This window comes from Sminthopsis crassicaudata, chromosome 6 (genome assembly GCF_048593235.1).
Source record: "Sminthopsis crassicaudata isolate SCR6 chromosome 6, ASM4859323v1, whole genome shotgun sequence".
Taxonomy (NCBI): Eukaryota; Metazoa; Chordata; class Mammalia; order Dasyuromorphia; family Dasyuridae; genus Sminthopsis; species Sminthopsis crassicaudata.
Window position 1 is genome coordinate 256,636,892 of NC_133622.1, and position 26,405 is coordinate 256,663,296.

At 53.9% G+C, this 26,405-nt stretch overlaps 1 protein-coding gene across 1 annotated transcript in view; it reads left to right on the forward strand.

Moving 5' to 3' along the window:
- The window catches only part of MUC6 (mucin 6, oligomeric mucus/gel-forming), a 72,993-nt gene that overhangs the window by 42,421 nt on the left and 4,167 nt on the right, over nt 1-26,405 (forward strand). Inside the window, exons 32-33 of the mRNA XM_074273574.1 lie at nt 4,667-4,927; nt 5,806-5,981. Coding sequence (XP_074129675.1) covers nt 4,667-4,927; nt 5,806-5,981 — 437 coding nt within the window. The remainder of the gene's footprint in view (nt 1-4,666; nt 4,928-5,805; nt 5,982-26,405) is intronic.

Here is a 26,405-nt window from a genome sequence, read left to right on the forward strand (position 1 = left end):
AGGCAGGTCTTGTGCCCAGGTCTCTGGCCCGTGAGCACTTTGTAAGCCAGAGGCACTAGAGCATGCTAGCTAGTCTTAGAATTGGCAAGTCCGAGGTGAGCTTCTGTCATTATTTTTCAAGGACCATCACACACACACTCACACACTCACATACACACACTCACACACACTCACACACTCTCACACACTCACATACACACACTCACACACACGCACACTCACACACACACTCACACACTCACATACACACACACATACACTCACACACTCTCACACATACTCTCACACACTCACATACACACACACTCACACACACTCACACACTCTCACACACTCACATACACACACTCACACACACGCACACTCACACACACACTCACATACACACACACATACACTCACACACTCTCACACATACTCTCACACACTCACACACACTCACACACTCACACTCACATACACACACTCACACACTCATACACACACTCTCACACACACTCACACACTCACATACACACACTCACACACACACACACACTCACACACACTTGAGGAGAGTCAGCTGGGAGGGCTCCCCCTTAGGTGCAGGGTACTCTTTGGCAGGTTCTGGGTCACTGACCAGCCAGACCGTCACTCCCAGTCACACCTGTCCAGCAATTTAGAACTTTCTCACAGAATTTTGGGAGGCCATGGTCAGAAGGGAGCTCAAAGATCCCCAGACCAAGCCTGACCCTCCACAACAGAGTTATCAAGCTTCTGCACAAGGATCTTCAGGGAACGGAAGCCCCCTCCCAAGGCAGCCCTCCTAGACAACTCTCAGTTCTAGGCCTTTTTATCCTGCCATTGAATCGAAATTTCCTTTTCACCTTTCCTCCATTGTTCTTGATTCTAGACTCTTGATGTAAACAGAGTAAGTATGAATCTTCTTCCCCAGGACAGCCTTTTAAGTACTCGATGAAAGCAACCATGACTCATTGACATTACTATTTTTGATGAAATTATTGACTGTTTCTTGGATGTGTTCTTCATCCTATCCATTATTTAGTCTCCCGTTAATTTTTAATTTTTGTTTCAGTGGCCTTTTAGTGAATATAATTTTATTGCATTGTGGTCTTCAAAAGGTACACTTAACATTTCTGCATTTGTCTATCAAGTTTGATTAATACAGTTGATTTTTGTGAAGATGCCATACAGGGCTGAGGAACAGGTATATTTATATTCTGATAACATTCTTAGGAGTTTTCCTGTGGGTTTTCTTTTACAGTCACTGAACGTCGGGTTCTTTCATTTTCTACTTTTCCTGGTTTTAAGAGATCTGAGCAGTTTTCTTTCATTATTTCTTCAAATATGATGCCTAGACTCATGGCTTCAGGATAGTTCCAGTGATTATTGTTATCTTTCTTTGATCTGTTTTCCTGTCAGTTGTTTTCTATAATTTAAATTTTCAATTTTTAAAACTTTTCTTATTGTCTCACGGAGACTTTAGTTTCTATTTGGTCAATTCCAGTTTTCAGGGAATTTTATTTTTGGTATTTTGTTTCAGGTATTACTTCTGTTTCCAAATCTTTCTTCACTCTCAATTCCTTTCCGTTATTTCCTCTAGCATTTTCATTTTGTTTATAAAATAATTTTTAGCTCTTAAAAAAAAAAGCTCTTTGATTTATCTCTTCTGGGAATTCTAGTAGGTCTTGTGCCTAGCTGTGGTTTTCGTAGAGGCTTTGCTAGTCATTCCCTTCTTCTGGGTTTGTTTTTGGGCACCACTCTTCCCTGAGCTCTTCAAAGTGGAATTGTTTTTTTGTTTGTTGTTTACTCATTCTTCTAGCTAACTTCCAGACATTAGATTTTACATTGGTAGTGGGCTCTGAACACATCTGAAGGAAGTATCTCAGCTGAGCTTTTGTCTTTTGGGATTCTTCTGATCTAAGGTATTTAATGTGTTATTTCAGAATCTCAGGGACAGATCAGCATAGGGATCTGCAAGCTTTCAATGTTCCCAAAATGGTGAGATCCAGGGCCAAGTCTAATCTTGGTCCTTCTGGCCTGAGCTCAGCCAGTTCTTGGTCTGAGTTTAGTTCTGCACAACACACCTGTTGACTTGACCCTGGTGAAAAGTTCCAGTACACTGTTGCTAGATTCACTTGCTAACATCCAGCTGGAAGTTCTACGGATCCAGTGGGACAGAACTGCAGGCTCCCCTTGGGTCTGGGATTGCTACCCTGGTTCTTTCTCAGCAGGCTTCAGATAAAGCTGGAAGCCGGAACTGAGACCCCATTCTGTTTCTGGTGTCAGAGCCACAGAGATGCTGCTCACTGAATACGTTGTCCAGGGCCCACAACACTCCTCTCCTTGGAATGTTGCCTCAAGACTCAGGCTCCTTCCTCAGTCTACCCTGGATCCATGAGTTAATTCCTTTGGATGACACAGTAGCCAGCTGACATGTTTCCACATTCTCCCTGAGATTAGAATTCCCCTGAATGGATCCAGGACTTCTTGCCCTGATGCACAGACGCAACTCCTGCCCACTAAAATGCTCAGCAAACCCCTGGCCATACCCTGTCCTTGGTTTCCATGCCCTCACTGTCTTCCTGTGTTGACCTGGACTGGAAAAAAAAATCCTAGTGGATTTCCCAATCAGGATTCAACCTATTTTCTAATGTATTTTGTATGGGGGGAGAGGGCAGGTTTGCATCTTCCTGCTACTGCACCATCTTGGTTCCACCCTTCACAGACAGAGTTTCTAAATAAAGGCCAGAAAGAGAAGGGGTAGACCCAAGCTGAGTTTGCTGGTGCAGTGGACCACAGTGATCTCTTGCCCAAAGCTTCAAGCATCCACTTGAGAACTGAACCTCAGCATTTCCCATAGATACCACGCCCAAAGGATGCTTTTCCCACAGGAAGGCAGTGGAAATTGAGGAGTGTGTAAATACAGCCTTCTCCTTCCATAAAACCCTGACTAATCAATCTTTCCACCTCATCCTTCAATCAGTTCTGGACCAATGGAATTGTGCTGTGCACCAGCCCTCCTCCCTTGATATGGTTCCTAAGAATGAGGGGGTTAAACATTTGACTGAGTAAATTATCACCCCCAGATTCCCCTGCTCTATTCCTCTGGGAACTGCCTTGAAAAGGCAATATGGCCAATTTGGCCTTCAGGAGGCCCTGCTGGCTTTTTCCTTTTTTAGAATCTTGTCAGGAACTGAAGTCAAGTTCACTGGCTTACACTGCCCCTTCTATGGTAGCACTGCCCCATTTCTTCACAGCCTTTCCAAAGGATCTGAGGAAGGTGCAGATGTGTGTCCCACCTCTGTCAGTGCCATAAGATAGAGCACATCAGAGCCTGGGGCCTGACATCAAAAAACCCGGGCCAGCTTCTCTTCCTGTCTCCTTAGCTTAGTTACCCTGGATAGCTAGATGGTGCAGTGGAGAGATTACTGGGCTTGAAATCAGGAAGACTCATCTTTCTGAGTTCAGATCTGGCCTGAGACCCTCCAGAGTTGAGTGATTCTAAGGAAGTCACTCCACAGTGCTTGCCTCAGGTTCCTCATCTGGAAACTGAGCTGGAGAAAGAAATGGCAAATGATTCCAGTAGTTTTGCCAAGAAAACCCCAAAAGGAAAAGTCAGATAAAAGTAAAACAACTGAGCAAAAAGACCTTAGTTGCCAATTTCCTGTTCATTACTTTTGTTCTGTCTTCTAAGCATCCCCATAAACAGGGTGGCTTTTTCTCTGCTATCAGTGGTCCTCGTCCCATCCCTCCAGGTAGGTCTTCTCTGCTCTTGAACCCTCTTTGCTGCTGCGGGCTTTCTAGAGAAAAAGTTGGATGGTTGTTGCTTTCTACAGGTTCTTGTGAGCCCCTAAGGTTCTAAGGTTTAGGACTCTGGATGCATCCATACAGGACGCACTTTGGCTCCCATCTTCTGTATGAGAGTCCTAAGCTCATCGAGGAGCTTCCTGGGTAGCCACATCAGTCTCTTGAGATAATACTCACATTTCATCCTCATCAAAATCTTCTCTCTTCTGTGACCTGAAAATGTCATTTGCGGGAGTTTTCTGGGACTACCTTGTCGTGTATAATTCCCTGGGGTCTCCAATATCTCCCCTCTAAACTCCCAGAAATCTGCTCTGCCCAAATCCAGGGGGCAGATTAGACTGTGCCCTTCTTCCGGTCCTCCACCTCAGATTCTGAGATCTGACATTGAGGAAAGGGCCACAAGAGAGAGCAGCCTGGGATCAAAATCTGCTTCTGACCGGCACTCTAGCAGGTCCAAGTCAACGACTCCTGAATGACCTTCAGTTTCCTCAGCAGAAACATGGGGACACCACTTGTCATCCTGTCTTTGGTGTTGCCATGAGGTCGGAGGAGGAGGATTATGGCCAGTTCTCGAACTGTCATTGTCCGGGTCCCTGGGTGACCAGATCTTACCCAGGAAGGTCCCATGAGAGCAGTGGAAGCCTAGAAGAGAGACCCGACCCATGCAGGGGCCATGATCATGACTGTGCCCACATGCGGGCATAGGACACATACCCTCTGTGTGTGGGGAGTGGTGAAAGCTAGCCAGGAGTACCCTGGGACTGGGGGCACGCACTGGGGAAGGGCAGGAGGGAGGCTCAGCCATGTCAAGTGCAGGGGCCACAGTACGGCCATACTCTGTCTATGGTTCCCGCAGCAATTCCCATCACAGTGGCAGTTACCTCGTCAGCTGTCTCGGAAACCCTGGCCACCCTCCCACTGGGCTCCACCGTGAGGACTTCACCCATCACACAGGCCACTTCAGAGAACCCAGGCACCCTCCCAACAACAGCCACACAATCTACGGCACGATCCACGGCGAGCACCACGGGAACCTCCGGGACGTCACTGTGGCCCACGCTGACCACAGCCACGCCGGCAGGGACTTCAAGAGGGCCAGAGTCTCTACCACATACTGGTGAGCACTTTTACTGCTGTCACTCATATCTCTGAAAAATTATCCTGATGTGAGTTGAACTGCGGGGTCAGGCAACCCCACTGGCCTGGAGTACCTAGGGGAGGTGGGAGAGGATGAGTGGGGAAGCGTTCTGGAGCTTCCCCCTGGCCATGGCTGCGGCAGATCTCAGCCAACTAACAAAGCATGTGGGACTTCCGGTTTTTGAATGGTTCATTCAGCATGGCCCAGGATCCCACTGTCTCCCAAATTGGCCATTTCCATCTGGCTCCATTCAATATAAAGGAGGGAAGCCCTAATTCAGAGCTTAGGGTTCATGGAATAGCCCAGATTTAGTACTTTGGAGAATCCCTAAGCAAGGCAGGAGGCATATGGAAGACGAAACAGGGAGTGGGGTTAGCTATGTCAGAGGGAGGAAAGCTGAGATCATGGAGAGAGCTCTGGAGGATTCTGGGCCCTGGGGGCAAGGACATTCCCTGCATGCACTTCATATGTAGTTCATTATGTAGATAATTAGAGAGGTCACAAAAGAAGACCCACCAGGGGGCAACAAGACTGTAAGAAAGCTGAAGGAGGAGGGCAAGCTTGTCCAAGGAAATGTGAAGGCCCAGGGTCTGAGGCATCTCCCAAATCAGCCTGGGATACCATCACACCTGAGAGGAGGGAGGTTTCTCTACCAAGAGAAGGAGGCCCACAGAGGGGATCTCTTTGGCTCAGGATGATCAATGTATCCATGAACATGGCAGCCAGCACCTTGGACAGAAGCACAGGGAGAGACAGGCAGACACCTGTTTGCTGAAAGAACATTTGGGGAGAGAGTCCCCATTTACAAACTTACAAGAACATCAGAGGAAATGAAATCTTCTCTCCTGTTTCCTCAGTTTCTTCAGTACCCACAGGAACCCCTGAAAGCATCCAGACAAGGACAACCACGAGAGGTCAGGTGACGCACACGCCAGTTCCATGGACAGAAGCCAGCAGCACCAGCAAGTCAGAGTCCCCAACTCCAAGCCTAACATCTCAACAGAAACCGCACGCCACAGAAACGGCCTCAGTGGTAACGAGCATGCGGCACTCCACCACCAAACAGAACAAACCCACGGCCACAAGAATCACAAACAGCTCACCAACAGGGACAGCCTCCCACTCGTCACAAAGAACCACCACCACTTTATCACCCACAGCCTCCTCGCAGAGCACAACCAGAGCCTCATCTACTGGTCCTAACACGTCCTCAGTCACTGCACCAAACACACAACCACTGCACCCATTTCTGGACCCATCACCATGACTACAACCACCACTCGCACAACTGTTCCCCAAACTGGTTCCGTCCACACAGGGACCACCATGAAACCCACAGGCCCTGGCACTGCTGGGATCATGTCAACAACTGCCACACAATCAGGCACACACACACAGCACAGCACAACCATTCCTTCCTCGGAACCAACACCCACCTCTCTCCCTCACACAACACTCACCTCCTCATCTGTCCCATCCAGCACACGGACCTCTTCCACTACACTCACCACGGCCACCGTGAAAGGTACCACGGGATCCACGCCAACAGGGACAGCCTCCCACTCTTCACAAAGAACCACCACCACTTTATCACCCACAGCCTCCTCGCAGAGCACAACCAGAGCCTCATCTACTGGTCCTAACACGTCCTCAGTCACTGCACCACAACACACAACCACTGCACCCATTTCTGGACCCATCACCATGACTACAACCACCACTCGCACAACTGTTCCCCAAACTGGTTCCGTCCACACAGGGACCACCATGAAACCCACAGGCCCTGGCACTGCTGGGATCATGTCAACAACTGCCACACAATCAGGCACACACACACAGCACAGCACAACCATTCCTTCCTCGGAACCAACACCCACCTCTCTCCCTCACACAACACTCACCTCCTCATCTGTCCCATCCAGCACACGGACCTCTTCCACTACACTCACCACGGCCACCGTGAAAGGTACCACGGGATCCACGCCAACAGGGACAGCCTCCCACTCGTCACAAAGAACCACCACCACTTTATCACCCACAGCCTCCTCGCAGAGCACAACCAGAGCCTCATCTACTGGTCCTAACACGTCCTCAGTCACTGCACCAAATCACACAACCACTGCACCCATTTCTGGACCCATCACCATGACTACAACCACCACTCGCACAACTGTTCCCCAAACTGGTTCCGTCCACACAGGGACCACCATGAAACCCACAGGCCCTGGCACTGCTGGGATCATGTCAACAACTGCCACACAATCAGGCACACACACACAGCACAGCACAACCATTCCTTCCTCGGAACCAACACCCACCTCTCTCCCTCACACAACACTCACCTCCTCATCTGTCCCATCCAGCACACGGACCTCTTCCACTACACTCACCACGGCCACCGTGAAAGGTACCACGGGATCCACGCCAACAGGGACAGCCTCCCACTCTTCACAAAGAACCACCACCACTTTATCACCCACAGCCTCCTCGCAGAGCACAACCAGAGCCTCATCTACTGGTCCTAACACGTCCTCAGTCACTGCACCAAACACACAACCACTGCACCCATTTCTGGACCCATCACCATGACTACAACCACCACTCGCACAACTGTTCCCCAAACTGGTTCCGTCCACACAGGGACCACCATGAAACCCACAGGCCCTGGCACTGCTGGGATCATGTCAACAACTGCCACACAATCAGGCACACACACACAGCACAGCACAACCATTCCTTCCTCGGAACCAACACCCACCTCTCTCCCTCACACAACACTCACCTCCTCATCTGTCCCATCCAGCACACGGACCTCTTCCACTACACTCACCACGGCCACCGTGAAAGGTACCACGGGATCCACGCCAACAGGGACACCCTCCCACTCGTCACAAAGAACCACCACCACTTTATCACCCACAGCCTCCTCGCAGAGCACAACCAGAGCCTCATCTACTGGTCCTAACACGTCCTCAGTCACTGCACCAAACACACAACCACTGCACCCATTTCTGGACCCATCACCATGACTACAACCACCACTCGCACAACTGTTCCCCAAACTGGTTCCGTCCACACAGGGACCACCATGAAACCCACAGGCCCTGGCACTGCTGGGATCATGTCAACAACTGCCACACAATCAGGCACACACACACAGCACAGCACAACCATTCCTTCCTCGGAACCAACACCCACCTCTCTCCCTCACACAACACTCACCTCCTCATCTGTCCCATCCAGCACACGGACCTCTTCCACTACACTCACCACGGCCACCGTGAAAGGTACCACGGGATCCACGCCAACAGGGACAGCCTCCCACTCGTCACAAAGAACCACCACCACTTTATCACCCACAGCCTCCTCGCAGAGCACAACCAGAGCCTCATCTACTGGTCCTAACACGTCCTCAGTCACTGCACCAAATCACACAACCACTGCACCCATTTCTGGACCCATCACCATGACTACAACCACCACTCGCACAACTGTTCCCCAAACTGGTTCCGTCCACACAGGGACCACCATGAAACCCACAGGCCCTGGCACTGCTGGGATCATGTCAACAACTGCCACACAATCAGGCACACACACACAGCACAGCACAACCATTCCTTCCTCGGAACCAACACCCACCTCTCTCCCTCACACAACACTCACCTCCTCATCTGTCCCATCCAGCACACGGACCTCTTCCACTACACTCACCACGGCCACCGTGAAAGGTACCACGGGATCCACGCCAACAGGGACAGCCTCCCACTCTTCACAAAGAACCACCACCACTTTATCACCCACAGCCTCCTCGCAGAGCACAACCAGAGCCTCATCTACTGGTCCTAACACGTCCTCAGTCACTGCACCACAACACACAACCACTGCACCCATTTCTGGACCCATCACCATGACTACAACCACCACTCGCACAACTGTTCCCCAAACTGGTTCCGTCCACACAGGGACCACCATGAAACCCACAGGCCCTGGCACTGCTGGGATCATGTCAACAACTGCCACACAATCAGGCACACACACACAGCACAGCACAACCATTCCTTCCTCGGAACCAACACCCACCTCTCTCCCTCACACAACACTCACCTCCTCATCTGTCCCATCCAGCACACGGACCTCTTCCACTACACTCACCACGGCCACCGTGAAAGGTACCACGGGATCCACGCCAACAGGGACAGCCTCCCACTCGTCACAAAGAACCACCACCACTTTATCACCCACAGCCTCCTCGCAGAGCACAACCAGAGCCTCATCTACTGGTCCTAACACGTCCTCAGTCACTGCACCAAATCACACAACCACTGCACCCATTTCTGGACCCATCACCATGACTACAACCACCACTCGCACAACTGTTCCCCAAACTGGTTCCGTCCACACAGGGACCACCATGAAACCCACAGGCCCTGGCACTGCTGGGATCATGTCAACAACTGCCACACAATCAGGCACACACACACAGCACAGCACAACCATTCCTTCCTCGGAACCAACACCCACCTCTCTCCCTCACACAACACTCACCTCCTCATCTGTCCCATCCAGCACACGGACCTCTTCCACTACACTCACCACGGCCACCGTGAAAGGTACCACGGGATCCACGCCAACAGGGACAGCCTCCCACTCTTCACAAAGAACCACCACCACTTTATCACCCACAGCCTCCTCGCAGAGCACAACCAGAGCCTCATCTACTGGTCCTAACACGTCCTCAGTCACTGCACCAAATCACACAACCACTGCACCCATTTCTGGACCCATCACCATGACTACAACCACCACTCGCACAACTGTTCCCCAAACTGGTTCCGTCCACACAGGGACCACCATGAAACCCACAGGCCCTGGCACTGCTGGGATCATGTCAACAACTGCCACACAATCAGGCACACACACACAGCACAGCACAACCATTCCTTCCTCGGAACCAACACCCACCTCTCTCCCTCACACAACACTCACCTCCTCATCTGTCCCATCCAGCACACGGACCTCTTCCACTACACTCACCACGGCCACCGTGAAAGGTACCACGGGATCCACGCCAACAGGGACAGCCTCCCACTCTTCACAAAGAACCACCACCACTTTATCACCCACAGCCTCCTCGCAGAGCACAACCAGAGCCTCATCTACTGGTCCTAACACGTCCTCAGTCACTGCACCACAACACACAACCACTGCACCCATTTCTGGACCCATCACCATGACTACAACCACCACTCGCACAACTGTTCCCCAAACTGGTTCCGTCCACACAGGGACCACCATGAAACCCACAGGCCCTGGCACTGCTGGGATCATGTCAACAACTGCCACACAATCAGGCACACACACACAGCACAGCACAACCATTCCTTCCTCGGAACCAACACCCACCTCTCTCCCTCACACAACACTCACCTCCTCATCTGTCCCATCCAGCACACGGACCTCTTCCACTACACTCACCACGGCCACCGTGAAAGGTACCACGGGATCCACGCCAACAGGGACAGCCTCCCACTCGTCACAAAGAACCACCACCACTTTATCACCCACAGCCTCCTCGCAGAGCACAACCAGAGCCTCATCTACTGGTCCTAACACGTCCTCAGTCACTGCACCACAACACACAACCACTGCACCCATTTCTGGACCCATCACCATGACTACAACCACCACTCGCACAACTGTTCCCCAAACTGGTTCCGTCCACACAGGGACCACCATGAAACCCACAGGCCCTGGCACTGCTGGGATCATGTCAACAACTGCCACACAATCAGGCACACACACACAGCACAGCACAACCATTCCTTCCTCGGAACCAACACCCACCTCTCTCCCTCACACAACACTCACCTCCTCATCTGTCCCATCCAGCACACGGACCTCTTCCACTACACTCACCACGGCCACCGTGAAAGGTACCACGGGATCCACGCCAACAGGGACAGCCTCCCACTCTTCACAAAGAACCACCACCACTTTATCACCCACAGCCTCCTCGCAGAGCACAACCAGAGCCTCATCTACTGGTCCTAACACGTCCTCAGTCACTGCACCAAATCACACAACCACTGCACCCATTTCTGGACCCATCACCATGACTACAACCACCACTCGCACAACTGTTCCCCAAACTGGTTCCGTCCACACAGGGACCACCATGAAACCCACAGGCCCTGGCACTGCTGGGATCATGTCAACAACTGCCACACAATCAGGCACACACACACAGCACAGCACAACCATTCCTTCCTCGGAACCAACACCCACCTCTCTCCCTCACACAACACTCACCTCCTCATCTGTCCCATCCAGCACACGGACCTCTTCCACTACACTCACCACGGCCACCGTGAAAGGTACCACGGGATCCACGCCAACAGGGACAGCCTCCCACTCTTCACAAAGAACCACCACCACTTTATCACCCACAGCCTCCTCGCAGAGCACAACCAGAGCCTCATCTACTGGTCCTAACACGTCCTCAGTCACTGCACCAAACACACAACCACTGCACCCATTTCTGGACCCATCACCATGACTACAACCACCACTCGCACAACTGTTCCCCAAACTGGTTCCGTCCACACAGGGACCACCATGAAACCCACAGGCCCTGGCACTGCTGGGATCATGTCAACAACTGCCACACAATCAGGCACACACACACAGCACAGCACAACCATTCCTTCCTCGGAACCAACACCCACCTCTCTCCCTCACACAACACTCACCTCCTCATCTGTCCCATCCAGCACACGGACCTCTTCCACTACACTCACCACGGCCACCGTGAAAGGTACCACGGGATCCACGCCAACAGGGACAGCCTCCCACTCTTCACAAAGAACCACCACCACTTTATCACCCACAGCCTCCTCGCAGAGCACAACCAGAGCCTCATCTACTGGTCCTAACACGTCCTCAGTCACTGCACCAAATCACACAACCACTGCACCCATTTCTGGACCCATCACCATGACTACAACCACCACTCGCACAACTGTTCCCCAAACTGGTTCCGTCCACACAGGGACCACCATGAAACCCACAGGCCCTGGCACTGCTGGGATCATGTCAACAACTGCCACACAATCAGGCACACACACACAGCACAGCACAACCATTCCTTCCTCGGAACCAACACCCACCTCTCTCCCTCACACAACACTCACCTCCTCATCTGTCCCATCCAGCACACGGACCTCTTCCACTACACTCACCACGGCCACCGTGAAAGGTACCACGGGATCCACGCCAACAGGGACAGCCTCCCACTCGTCACAAAGAACCACCACCACTTTATCACCCACAGCCTCCTCGCAGAGCACAACCAGAGCCTCATCTACTGGTCCTAACATGTCCTCAGTCACTGCACCACAACACACAACCACTGCACCCATTTCTGGACCCATCACCATGACTACAACCACCACTCGCACAACTGTTCCCCAAACTGGTTCCGTCCACACAGGGACCACCATGAAACCCACAGGCCCTGGCACTGCTGGGATCATGTCAACAACTGCCACACAATCAGGCACACACACACAGCACAGCACAACCATTCCTTCCTCGGAACCAACACCCACCTCTCTCCCTCACACAATACTCACCTCCTCATCTGTCCCATCCAGCACACGGACCTCTTCCACTACACTCACCACGGCCACCGTGAAAGGTACCACGGGATCCACGCCAACAGGGACAGCCTCCCACTCTTCACAAAGAACCACCACCACTTTATCACCCACAGCCTCCTCGCAGAGCACAACCAGAGCCTCATCTACTGGTCCTAACACGTCCTCAGTCACTGCACCACAACACACAACCACTGCACCCATTTCTGGACCCATCACCATGACTACAACCACCACTCGCACAACTGTTCCCCAAACTGGTTCCGTCCACACAGGGACCACCATGAAACCCACAGGCCCTGGCACTGCTGGGATCATGTCAACAACTGCCACACAATCAGGCACACACACACAGCACAGCACAACCATTCCTTCCTCGGAACCAACACCCACCTCTCTCCCTCACACAATACTCACCTCCTCATCTGTCCCATCCAGCACACGGACCTCTTCCACTACACTCACCACGGCCACCGTGAAAGGTACCACGGGATCCACGCCAACAGGGACAGCCTCCCACTCGTCACAAAGAACCACCACCACTTTATCACCCACAGCCTCCTCGCAGAGCACAACCAGAGCCTCATCTACTGGTCCTAACACGTCCTCAGTCACTGCACCAAATCACACAACCACTGCACCCATTTCTGGACCCATCACCATGACTACAACCACCACTCGCACAACTGTTCCCCAAACTGGTTCCGTCCACACAGGGACCACCATGAAACCCACAGGCCCTGGCACTGCTGGGATCATGTCAACAACTGCCACACAATCAGGCACACACACACAGCACAGCACAACCATTCCTTCCTCGGAACCAACACCCACCTCTCTCCCTCACACAACACTCACCTCCTCATCTGTCCCATCCAGCACACGGACCTCTTCCACTACACTCACCACGGCCACCGTGAAAGGTACCACGGGATCCACGCCAACAGGGACAGCCTCCCACTCTTCACAAAGAACCACCACCACTTTATCACCCACAGCCTCCTCGCAGAGCACAACCAGAGCCTCATCTACTGGTCCTAACACGTCCTCAGTCACTGCACCAAACACACAACCACTGCACCCATTTCTGGACCCATCACCATGACTACAACCACCACTCGCACAACTGTTCCCCAAACTGGTTCCGTCCACACAGGGACCACCATGAAACCCACAGGCCCTGGCACTGCTGGGATCATGTCAACAACTGCCACACAATCAGGCACACACACACAGCACAGCACAACCATTCCTTCCTCGGAACCAACACCCACCTCTCTCCCTCACACAACACTCACCTCCTCATCTGTCCCATCCAGCACACGGACCTCTTCCACTACACTCACCACGGCCACCGTGAAAGGTACCACAGGATCCACGCCAACAGGGACAGCCTCCCACTCTTCACAAAGAACCACCACCACTTTATCACCCACAGCCTCCTCGCAGAGCACAACCAGAGCCTCATCTACTGGTCCTAACACGTCCTCAGTCACTGCACCACAACACACAACCACTGCACCCATTTCTGGACCCATCACCATGACTACAACCACCACTCGCACAACTGTTCCCCAAACTGGTTCCGTCCACACAGGGACCACCATGAAACCCACAGGCCCTGGCACTGCTGGGATCATGTCAACAACTGCCACACAATCAGGCACACACACACAGCACAGCACAACCATTCCTTCCTCGGAACCAACACCCACCTCTCTCCCTCACACAACACTCACCTCCTCATCTGTCCCATCCAGCACACGGACCTCTTCCACTACACTCACCACGGCCACCGTGAAAGGTACCACGGGATCCACGCCAACAGGGACAGCCTCCCACTCTTCACAAAGAACCACCACCACTTTATCACCCACAGCCTCCTCGCAGAGCACAACCAGAGCCTCATCTACTGGTCCTAACACGTCCTCAGTCACTGCACCACAACACACAACCACTGCACCCATTTCTGGACCCATCACCATGACTACAACCACCACTCGCACAACTGTTCCCCAAACTGGTTCCGTCCACACAGGGACCACCATGAAACCCACAGGCCCTGGCACTGCTGGGATCATGTCAACAACTGCCACACAATCAGGCACACACACACAGCACAGCACAACCATTCCTTCCTCGGAACCAACACCCACCTCTCTCCCTCACACAACACTCACCTCCTCATCTGTCCCATCCAGCACACGGACCTCTTCCACTACACTCACCACGGCCACCGTGAAAGGTACCACGGGATCCACGCCAACAGGGACAGCCTCCCACTCGTCACAAAGAACCACCACCACTTTATCACCCACAGCCTCCTCGCAGAGCACAACCAGAGCCTCATCTACTGGTCCTAACACGTCCTCAGTCACTGCACCAAACACACAACCACTGCACCCATTTCTGGACCCATCACCATGACTACAACCACCACTCGCACAACTGTTCCCCAAACTGGTTCCGTCCACACAGGGACCACCATGAAACCCACAGGCCCTGGCACTGCTGGGATCATGTCAACAACTGCCACACAATCAGGCACACACACACAGCACAGCACAACCATTCCTTCCTCGGAACCAACACCCACCTCTCTCCCTCACACAACACTCACCTCCTCATCTGTCCCATCCAGCACACGGACCTCTTCCACTACACTCACCACGGCCACCGTGAAAGGTACCACGGGATCCACGCCAACAGGGACAGCCTCCCACTCTTCACAAAGAACCACCACCACTTTATCACCCACAGCCTCCTCGCAGAGCACAACCAGAGCCTCATCTACTGGTCCTAACACGTCCTCAGTCACTGCACCAAATCACACAACCACTGCACCCATTTCTGGACCCATCACCATGACTACAACCACCACTCGCACAACTGTTCCCCAAACTGGTTCCGTCCACACAGGGACCACCATGAAACCCACAGGCCCTGGCACTGCTGGGATCATGTCAACAACTGCCACACAATCAGGCACACACACACAGCACAGCACAACCATTCCTTCCTCGGAACCAACACCCACCTCTCTCCCTCACACAACACTCACCTCCTCATCTGTCCCATCCAGCACACGGACCTCTTCCACTACACTCACCACGGCCACCGTGAAAGGTACCACGGGATCCACGCCAACAGGGACAGCCTCCCACTCTTCACAAAGAACCACCACCACTTTATCACCCACAGCCTCCTCGCAGAGCACAACCAGAGCCTCATCTACTGGTCCTAACACGTCCTCAGTCACTGCACCACAACACACAACCACTGCACCCATTTCTGGACCCATCACCATGACTACAACCACCACTCGCACAACTGTTCCCCAAACTGGTTCCGTCCACACAGGGACCACCATGAAACCCACAGGCCCTGGCACTGCTGGGATCATGTCAACAACTGCCACACAATCAGGCACACACACACAGCACAGCACAACCATTCCTTCCTCGGAACCAACACCCACCTCTCTCCCTCACACAACACTCACCTCCTCATCTGTCCCATCCAGCACACGGACCTCTTCCACTACACTCACCACGGCCACCGTGAAAGGTACCACGGGATCCACGCCAACAGGGACAGCCTCCCACTCGTCACAAAGAACCACCACCACTTTATCACCCACAGCCTCCTCGCAGAGCACAACCAGAGCCTCATCTACTGGTCCTAACACGTCCTCAGTCACTGCACCAAATCACACAACCACTGCACCCATTTCTGGACCCATCACCATGACTACAACCACCACTCGCACAACTGTTCCCCAAACTGGTTCCGTCCACACAGGGACCACCATGAAACCCACAGGCCCTGGCACTGCTGGGATCATGTCAACAACTGCCACACAATCAGGCACACACACACAGCACAGCACAACCATTCCTTCCTCGGAACCAACACCCACCTCTCTCCCTCACACAACACTCACCTCCTCATCTGTCCCATCCAGCACACGGACCTCTTCCACTACACTCACCACGGCCACCGTGAAAGGTACCACGGGATCCACGCCAACAGGGACAGCCTCCCACTCGTCACAAAGAACCACCACCACTTTATCACCCACAGCCTCCTCGCAGAGCACAACCAGAGCCTCATCTACTGGTCCTAACACGTCCTCAGTCACTGCACCACAACACACAACCACTGCACCCATTTCTGGACCCATCACCATGACTACAACCACCACTCGCACAACTGTTCCCCAAACTGGTTCCGTCCACACAGGGACCACCATGAAACCCACAGGCCCTGGCACTGCTGGGATCATGTCAACAACTGCCACACAATCAGGCACACACACACAGCACAGCACAACCATTCCTTCCTCGGAACCAACACCCACCTCTCTCCCTCACACAACACTCACCTCCTCATCTGTCCCATCCAGCACACGGACCTCTTCCACTACACTCACCACGGCCACCGTGAAAGGTACCACGGGATCCACGCCAACAGGGACAGCCTCCCACTCTTCACAAAGAACCACCACCACTTTATCACCCACAGCCTCCTCGCAGAGCACAACCAGAGCCTCATCTACTGGTCCTAACACGTCCTCAGTCACTGCACCACAACACACAACCACTGCACCCATTTCTGGACCCATCACCATGACTACAACCACCACTCGCACAACTGTTCCCCAAACTGGTTCCGTCCACACAGGGACCACCATGAAACCCACAGGCCCTGGCACTGCTGGGATCATGTCAACAACTGCCACACAATCAGGCACACACACACAGCACAGCACAACCATTCCTTCCTCGGAACCAACACCCACCTCTCTCCCTCACACAACACTCACCTCCTCATCTGTCCCATCCAGCACACGGACCTCTTCCACTACACTCACCACGGCCACCGTGAAAGGTACCACGGGATCCACGCCAACAGGGACAGCCTCCCACTCTTCACAAAGAACCACCACCACTTTATCACCCACAGCCTCCTCGCAGAGCACAACCAGAGCCTCATCTACTGGTCCTAACACGTCCTCAGTCACTGCACCACAACACACAACCACTGCACCCATTTCTGGACCCATCACCATGACTACAACCACCACTCGCACAACTGTTCCCCAAACTGGTTCCGTCCACACAGGGACCACCATGAAACCCACAGGCCCTGGCACTGCTGGGATCATGTCAACAACTGCCACACAATCAGGCACACACACACAGCACAGCACAACCATTCCTTCCTCGGAACCAACACCCACCTCTCTCCCTCACACAACACTCACCTCCTCATCTGTCCCATCCAGCACACGGACCTCTTCCACTACACTCACCACGGCCACCGTGAAAGGTACCACGGGATCCACGCCAACAGGGACAGCCTCCCACTCTTCACAAAGAACCACCACCACTTTATCACCCACAGCCTCCTCGCAGAGCACAACCAGAGCCTCATCTACTGGTCCTAACACGTCCTCAGTCACTGCACCACAACACACAACCACTGCACCCATTTCTGGACCCATCACCATGACTACAACCACCACTCGCACAACTGTTCCCCAAACTGGTTCCGTCCACACAGGGACCACCATGAAACCCACAGGCCCTGGCACTGCTGGGATCATGTCAACAACTGCCACACAATCAGGCACACACACACAGCACAGCACAACCATTCCTTCCTCGGAACCAACACCCACCTCTCTCCCTCACACAACACTCACCTCCTCATCTGTCCCATCCAGCACACGGACCTCTTCCACTACACTCACCACGGCCACCGTGAAAGGTACCACGGGATCCACGCCAACAGGGACAGCCTCCCACTCGTCACAAAGAACCACCACCACTTTATCACCCACAGCCTCCTCGCAGAGCACAACCAGAGCCTCATCTACTGGTCCTAACACGTCCTCAGTCACTGCACCACAACACACAACCACTGCACCCATTTCTGGACCCATCACCATGACTACAACCACCACTCGCACAACTGTTCCCCAAACTGGTTCCGTCCACACAGGGACCACCATGAAACCCACAGGCCCTGGCACTGCTGGGATCATGTCAACAACTGCCACACAATCAGGCACACACACACAGCACAGCACAACCATTCCTTCCTCGGAACCAACACCCACCTCTCTCCCTCACACAACACTCACCTCCTCATCTGTCCCATCCAGCACACGGACCTCTTCCACTACACTCACCACGGCCACCGTGAAAGGTACCACGGGATCCACGCCAACAGGGACAGCCTCCCACTCTTCACAAAGAACCACCACCACTTTATCACCCACAGCCTCCTCGCAGAGCACAACCAGAGCCTCATCTACTGGTCCTAACACGTCCTCAGTCACTGCACCACAACACACAACCACTGCACCCATTTCTGGACCCATCACCATGACTACAACCACCACTCGCACAACTGTTCCCCAAACTGGTTCCGTCCACACAGGGACCACCATGAAACCCACAGGCCCTGGCACTGCTGGGATCATGTCAACAACTGCCACACAATCAGGCACACACACACAGCACAGCACAACCATTCCTTCCTCGGAACCAACACCCACCTCTCTCCCTCACACAACACTCACCTCCTCATCTGTCCCATCCAGCACACGGACCTCTTCCACTACACTCACCACGGCCACCGTGAAAGGTACCACGGGATCCACGCCAACAGGGACAGCCTCCCACTCGTCACAAAGAACCACCACCACTTTATCACCCACAGCCTCCTCGCAGAGCACAACCAGAGCCTCATCTACTGGTCCTAACACGTCCTCAGTCACTGCACCACAACACACAACCACTGCACCCATTTCTGGACCCATCACCATGACTACAACCACCACTCGCACAACTGTTCCCCAAACTGGTTCCGTCCACACAGGGACCACCATGAAACCCACAGGCCCTGGCACTGCTGGGATCATGTCAACAACTGCCACACAATCAGGCACACACACACAGCACAGCACAACCATTCCTTCCTCGGAACCAACACCCACCTCTCTCCCTCACACAACACTCACCTCCTCATCTGTCCCATCCAGCACACGGACCTCTTCCACTACACTCACCACGGCCACCGTGAAAGGTACCACGGGATCCACGCCAACAGGGACAGCCTCCCACTCTTCACAAAGAACCACCACCACTTTATCACCCACAGCCTCCTCGCAGAGCACAACCAGAGCCTCATCTACTGGTCCTAACACGTCCTCAGTCACTGCACCAAATCACACAACCACTGCACCCATTTCTGGACCCATCACCATGACTACAACCACCACTCGCACAACTGTTCCCCAAACTGGTTCCGTCCACACAGGGACCACCATGAAACCCACAGGCCCTGGCACTGCTGGGATCATGTCAACAACTGCCACACAATCAGGCACACACACACAGCACAGCACAACCATTCCTTCCTCGGAACCAACACCCACCTCTCTCCCTCACACAACACTCACCTCCTCATCTGTCCCATCCAGCACACGGACCTCTTCCACTACACTCACCACGGCCACCGTGAAAGGTACCACGGGATCCACGCCAACAGGGACAGCCTCCCACTCTTCACAAAGAACCACCACCACTTTATCACCCACAGCCTCCTCGCAGAGCACAACCAGAGCCTCATCTACTGGTCCTAACACGTCCTCAGTCACTGCACCACAACACACAACCACTGCACCCATTTCTGGACCCATCACCATGACTACAACCACCACTCGCACAACTGTTCCCCAAACTGGTTCCGTCCACACAGGGACCACCATGAAACCCACAGGCCCTGGCACTGCTGGGATCATGTCAACAACTGCCACACAATCAGGCACACACACACAGCACAGCACAACCATTCCTTCCTCGGAACCAACACCCACCTCTCTCCCTCACACAACACTCACCTCCTCATCTGTCCCATCCAGCACACGGACCTCTTCCACTACACTCACCACGGCCACCGTGAAAGGTACCACGGGATCCACGCCAACAGGGACAGCCTCCCACTCGTCACAAAGAACCACCACCACTTTATCACCCACAGCCTCCTCGCACAGCACAACCAGAGCCTCATCTACTGGTCCTAACACGTCCTCAGTCACTGCACCAAATCACACAACCACTGCACCCATTTCTGGACCCATCACCATGACTACAACCACCACTCGCACAACTGTTCCCCAAACTGGTTCCGTCCACACAGGGACCACCATGAAACCCACAGGCCCTGGCACTGCTGGGATCATGTCAACAACTGCCACACAATCAGGCACACACACACAGCACAGCACAACCATTCCTTCCTCGGAACCAACACCCACCTCTCTCCCTCACACAACACTCACCTCCTCATCTGTCCCATCCAGCACACGGACCTCTTCCACTACACTCACCACGGCCACCGTGAAAGGTACCACGGGATCCACGCCAACAGGGACAGCCTCCCACTCGTCACAAAGAACCACCACCACTTTATCACCCACAGCCTCCTCGCAGAGCACAACCAGAGCCTCATCTACTGGTCCTAACACGTCCTCAGTCACTGCACCAAATCACACAACCACTGCACCCATTTCTGGACCCATCACCATGACTACAACCACCACTCGCACAACTGTTCCCCAAACTGGTTCCGTCCACACAGGGACCACCATGAAACCCACAGGCCCTGGCACTGCTGGGATCATGTCAACAACTGCCACACAATCAGGCACACACACACAGCACAGCACAACCATTCCTTCCTCGGAACCAACACCCACCTCTCTCCCTCACACAACACTCACCTCCTCATCTGTCCCATCCAGCACACGGACCTCTTCCACTACACTCACCACGGCCACCGTGAAAGGTACCACGGGATCCACGCCAACAGGGACAGCCTCCCACTCTTCACAAAGAACCACCACCACTTTATCACCCACAGCCTCCTCGCAGAGCACAACCAGAGCCTCATCTACTGGTCCTAACACGTCCTCAGTCACTGCACCACAACACACAACCACTGCACCCATTTCTGGACCCATCACCATGACTACAACCACCACTCGCACAACTGTTCCCCAAACTGGTTCCGTCCACACAGGGACCACCATGAAACCCACAGGCCCTGGCACTGCTGGGATCATGTCAACAACTGCCACACAATCAGGCACACACACACAGCACAGCACAACCATTCCTTCCTCGGAACCAACACCCACCTCTCTCCCTCACACAACACTCACCTCCTCATCTGTCCCATCCAGCACACGGACCTCTTCCACTACACTCACCACGGCCACCGTGAAAGGTACCACGGGATCCACGCCAACAGGGACAGCCTCCCACTCGTCACAAAGAACCACCACCACTTTATCACCCACAGCCTCCTCGCAGAGCACAACCAGAGCCTCATCTACTGGTCCTAACACGTCCTCAGTCACTGCACCACAACACACAACCACTGCACCCATTTCTGGACCCATCACCATGACTACAACCACCACTCGCACAACTGTTCCCCAAACTGGTTCCGTCCACACAGGGACCACCATGAAACCCACAGGCCCTGGCACTGCTGGGATCATGTCAACAACTGCCACACAATCAGGCACACACACACAGCACAGCACAACCATTCCTTCCTCGGAACCAACACCCACCTCTCTCCCTCACACAACACTCACCTCCTCATCTGTCCCATCCAGCACACGGACCTCTTCCACTACACTCACCACGGCCACCGTGAAAGGTACCACGGGATCCACGCCAACAGGGACAGCCTCCCACTCTTCACAAAGAACCACCACCACTTTATCACCCACAGCCTCCTCGCAGAGCACAACCAGAGCCTCATCTACTGGTCCTAACACGTCCTCAGTCACTGCACCACAACACACAACCACTGCACCCATTTCTGGACCCATCACCATGACTACAACCACCACTCGCACAACTGTTCCCCAAACTGGTTCCGTCCACACAGGGACCACCATGAAACCCACAGGCCCTGGCACTGCTGGGATCATGTCAACAACTGCCACACAATCAGGCACACACACACAGCACAGCACAACCATTCCTTCCTCGGAACCAACACCCACCTCTCTCCCTCACACAACACTCACCTCCTCATCTGTCCCATCCAGCACACGGACCTCTTCCACTACACTCACCACGGCCACCGTGAAAGGTACCACGGGATCCACGCCAACAGGGACAGCCTCCCACTCTTCACAAAGAACCACCACCACTTTATCACCCACAGCCTCCTCGCAGAGCACAACCAGAGCCTCATCTACTGGTCCTAACACGTCCTCAGTCACTGCACCACAACACACAACCACTGCACCCATTTCTGGACCCATCACCATGACTACAACCACCACTCGCACAACTGTTCCCCAAACTGGTTCCGTCCACACAGGGACCACCATGAAACCCACAGGCCCTGGCACTGCTGGGATCATGTCAACAACTGCCACACAATCAGGCACACACACACAGCACAGCACAACCATTCCTTCCTCGGAACCAACACCCACCTCTCTCCCTCACACAACACTCACCTCCTCATCTGTCCCATCCAGCACACGGACCTCTTCCACTACACTCACCACGGCCACCGTGAAAGGTACCACGGGATCCACGCCAACAGGGACAGCCTCCCACTCTTCACAAAGAACCACCACCACTTTATCACCCACAGCCTCCTCGCAGAGCACAACCAGAGCCTCATCTACTGGTCCTAACACGTCCTCAGTCACTGCACCACAACACACAACCACTGCACCCATTTCTGGACCCATCACCATGACTACAACCACCACTCGCACAACTGTTCCCCAAACTGGTTCCGTCCACACAGGGACCACCATGAAACCCACAGGCCCTGGCACTGCTGGGATCATGTCAACAACTGCCACACAATCAGGCACACACACACAGCACAGCACAACCATTCCTTCCTCGGAACCAACACCCACCTCTCTCCCTCACACAACACTCACCTCCTCATCTGTCCCATCCAGCACACGGACCTCTTCCACTACACTCACCACGGCCACCGTGAAAGGTACCACGGGATCCACGCCAACAGGGACAGCCTCCCACTCGTCACAAAGAACCACCACCACTTTATCACCCACAGCCTCCTCGCAGAGCACAACCAGAGCCTCATCTACTGGTCCTAACACGTCCTCAGTCACTGCACCACAACACACAACCACTGCACCCATTTCTGGACCCATCACCATGACTACAACCACCACTCGCACAACTGTTCCCCAAACTGGTTCCGTCCACACAGGGACCACCATGAAACCCACAGGCCCTGGCACTGCTGGGATCATGTCAACAACTGCCACACAATCAGGCACACACACACAGCACAGCACAACCATTCCTTCCTCGGAACCAACACCCACCTCTCTCCCTCACACAACACTCACCTCCTCATCTGTCCCATCCAGCACACGGACCTCTTCCACTACACTCACCACGGCCACCGTGAAAGGTACCACGGGATCCACGCCAACAGGGACAGCCTCCCACTCTTCACAAAGAACCACCACCACTTTATCACCCACAGCCTCCTCGCAGAGCACAACCAGAGCCTCATCTACTGGTCCTAACACGTCCTCAGTCACTGCACCACAACACACAACCACTGCACCCATTTCTGGACCCATCACCATGACTACAACCACCACTCGCACAACTGTTCCCCAAACTGGTTCCGTCCACACAGGGACCACCATGAAACCCACAGGCCCTGGCACTGCTGGGATCATGTCAACAACTGCCACACAATCAGGCACACACACACAGCACAGCACAACCATTCCTTCCTCGGAACCAACACCCACCTCTCTCCCTCACACAACACTCACCTCCTCATCTGTCCCATCCAGCACACGGACCTCTTCCACTACACTCACCACGGCCACCGTGAAAGGTACCACGGGATCCACGCCAACAGGGACAGCCTCCCACTCGTCACAAAGAACCACCACCACTTTATCACCCACAGCCTCCTCGCAGAGCACAACCAGAGCCTCATCTACTGGTCCTAACACGTCCTCAGTCACTGCACCACAACACACAACCACTGCACCCATTTCTGGACCCATCACCATGACTACAACCACCACTCGCACAACTGTTCCCCAAACTGGTTCCGTCCACACAGGGACCACCATGAAACCCACAGGCCCTGGCACTGCTGGGATCATGTCAACAACTGCCACACAATCAGGCACACACACACAGCACAGCACAACCATTCCTTCCTCGGAACCAACACCCACCTCTCTCCCTCACACAACACTCACCTCCTCATCTGTCCCATCCAGCACACGGACCTCTTCCACTACACTCACCACGGCCACCGTGAAAGGTACCACGGGATCCACGCCAACAGGGACAGCCTCCCACTCTTCACAAAGAACCACCACCACTTTATCACCCACAGCCTCCTCGCAGAGCACAACCAGAGCCTCATCTACTGGTCCTAACACGTCCTCAGTCACTGCACCAAATCACACAACCACTGCACCCATTTCTGGACCCATCACCATGACTACAACCACCACTCGCACAACTGTTCCCCAAACTGGTTCCGTCCACACAGGGACCACCATGAAACCCACAGGCCCTGGCACTGCTGGGATCATGTCAACAACTGCCACACAATCAGGCACACACACACAGCACAGCACAACCATTCCTTCCTCGGAACCAACACCCACCTCTCTCCCTCACACAACACTCACCTCCTCATCTGTCCCATCCAGCACACGGACCTCTTCCACTACACTCACCACGGCCACCGTGAAAGGTACCACGGGATCCACGCCAACAGGGACAGCCTCCCACTCGTCACAAAGAACCACCACCACTTTATCACCCACAGCCTCCTCGCAGAGCACAACCAGAGCCTCATCTACTGGTCCTAACACGTCCTCAGTCACTGCACCAAATCACACAACCACTGCACCCATTTCTGGACCCATCACCATGACTACAACCACCACTCGCACAACTGTTCCCCAAACTGGTTCCGTCCACACAGGGACCACCATGAAACCCACAGGCCCTGGCACTGCTGGGATCATGTCAACAACTGCCACACAATCAGGCACACACACACAGCACAGCACAACCATTCCTTCCTCGGAACCAACACCCACCTCTCTCCCTCACACAACACTCACCTCCTCATCTGTCCCATCCAGCACACGGACCTCTTCCACTACACTCACCACGGCCACCGTGAAAGGTACCACGGGATCCACGCCAACAGGGACAGCCTCCCACTCTTCACAAAGAACCACCACCACTTTATCACCCACAGCCTCCTCGCAGAGCACAACCAGAGCCTCATCTACTGGTCCTAACACGTCCTCAGTCACTGCACCACAACACACAACCACTGCACCCATTTCTGGACCCATCACCATGACTACAACCACCACTCGCACAACTGTTCCCCAAACTGGTTCCGTCCACACAGGGACCACCATGAAACCCACAGGCCCTGGCACTGCTGGGATCATGTCAACAACTGCCACACAATCAGGCACACACACACAGCACAGCACAACCATTCCTTCCTCGGAACCAACACCCACCTCTCTCCCTCACACAACACTCACCTCCTCATCTGTCCCATCCAGCACACGGACCTCTTCCACTACACTCACCACGGCCACCGTGAAAGGTACCACGGGATCCACGCCAACAGGGACAGCCTCCCACTCGTCACAAAGAACCACCACCACTTTATCACCCACAGCCTCCTCGCAGAGCACA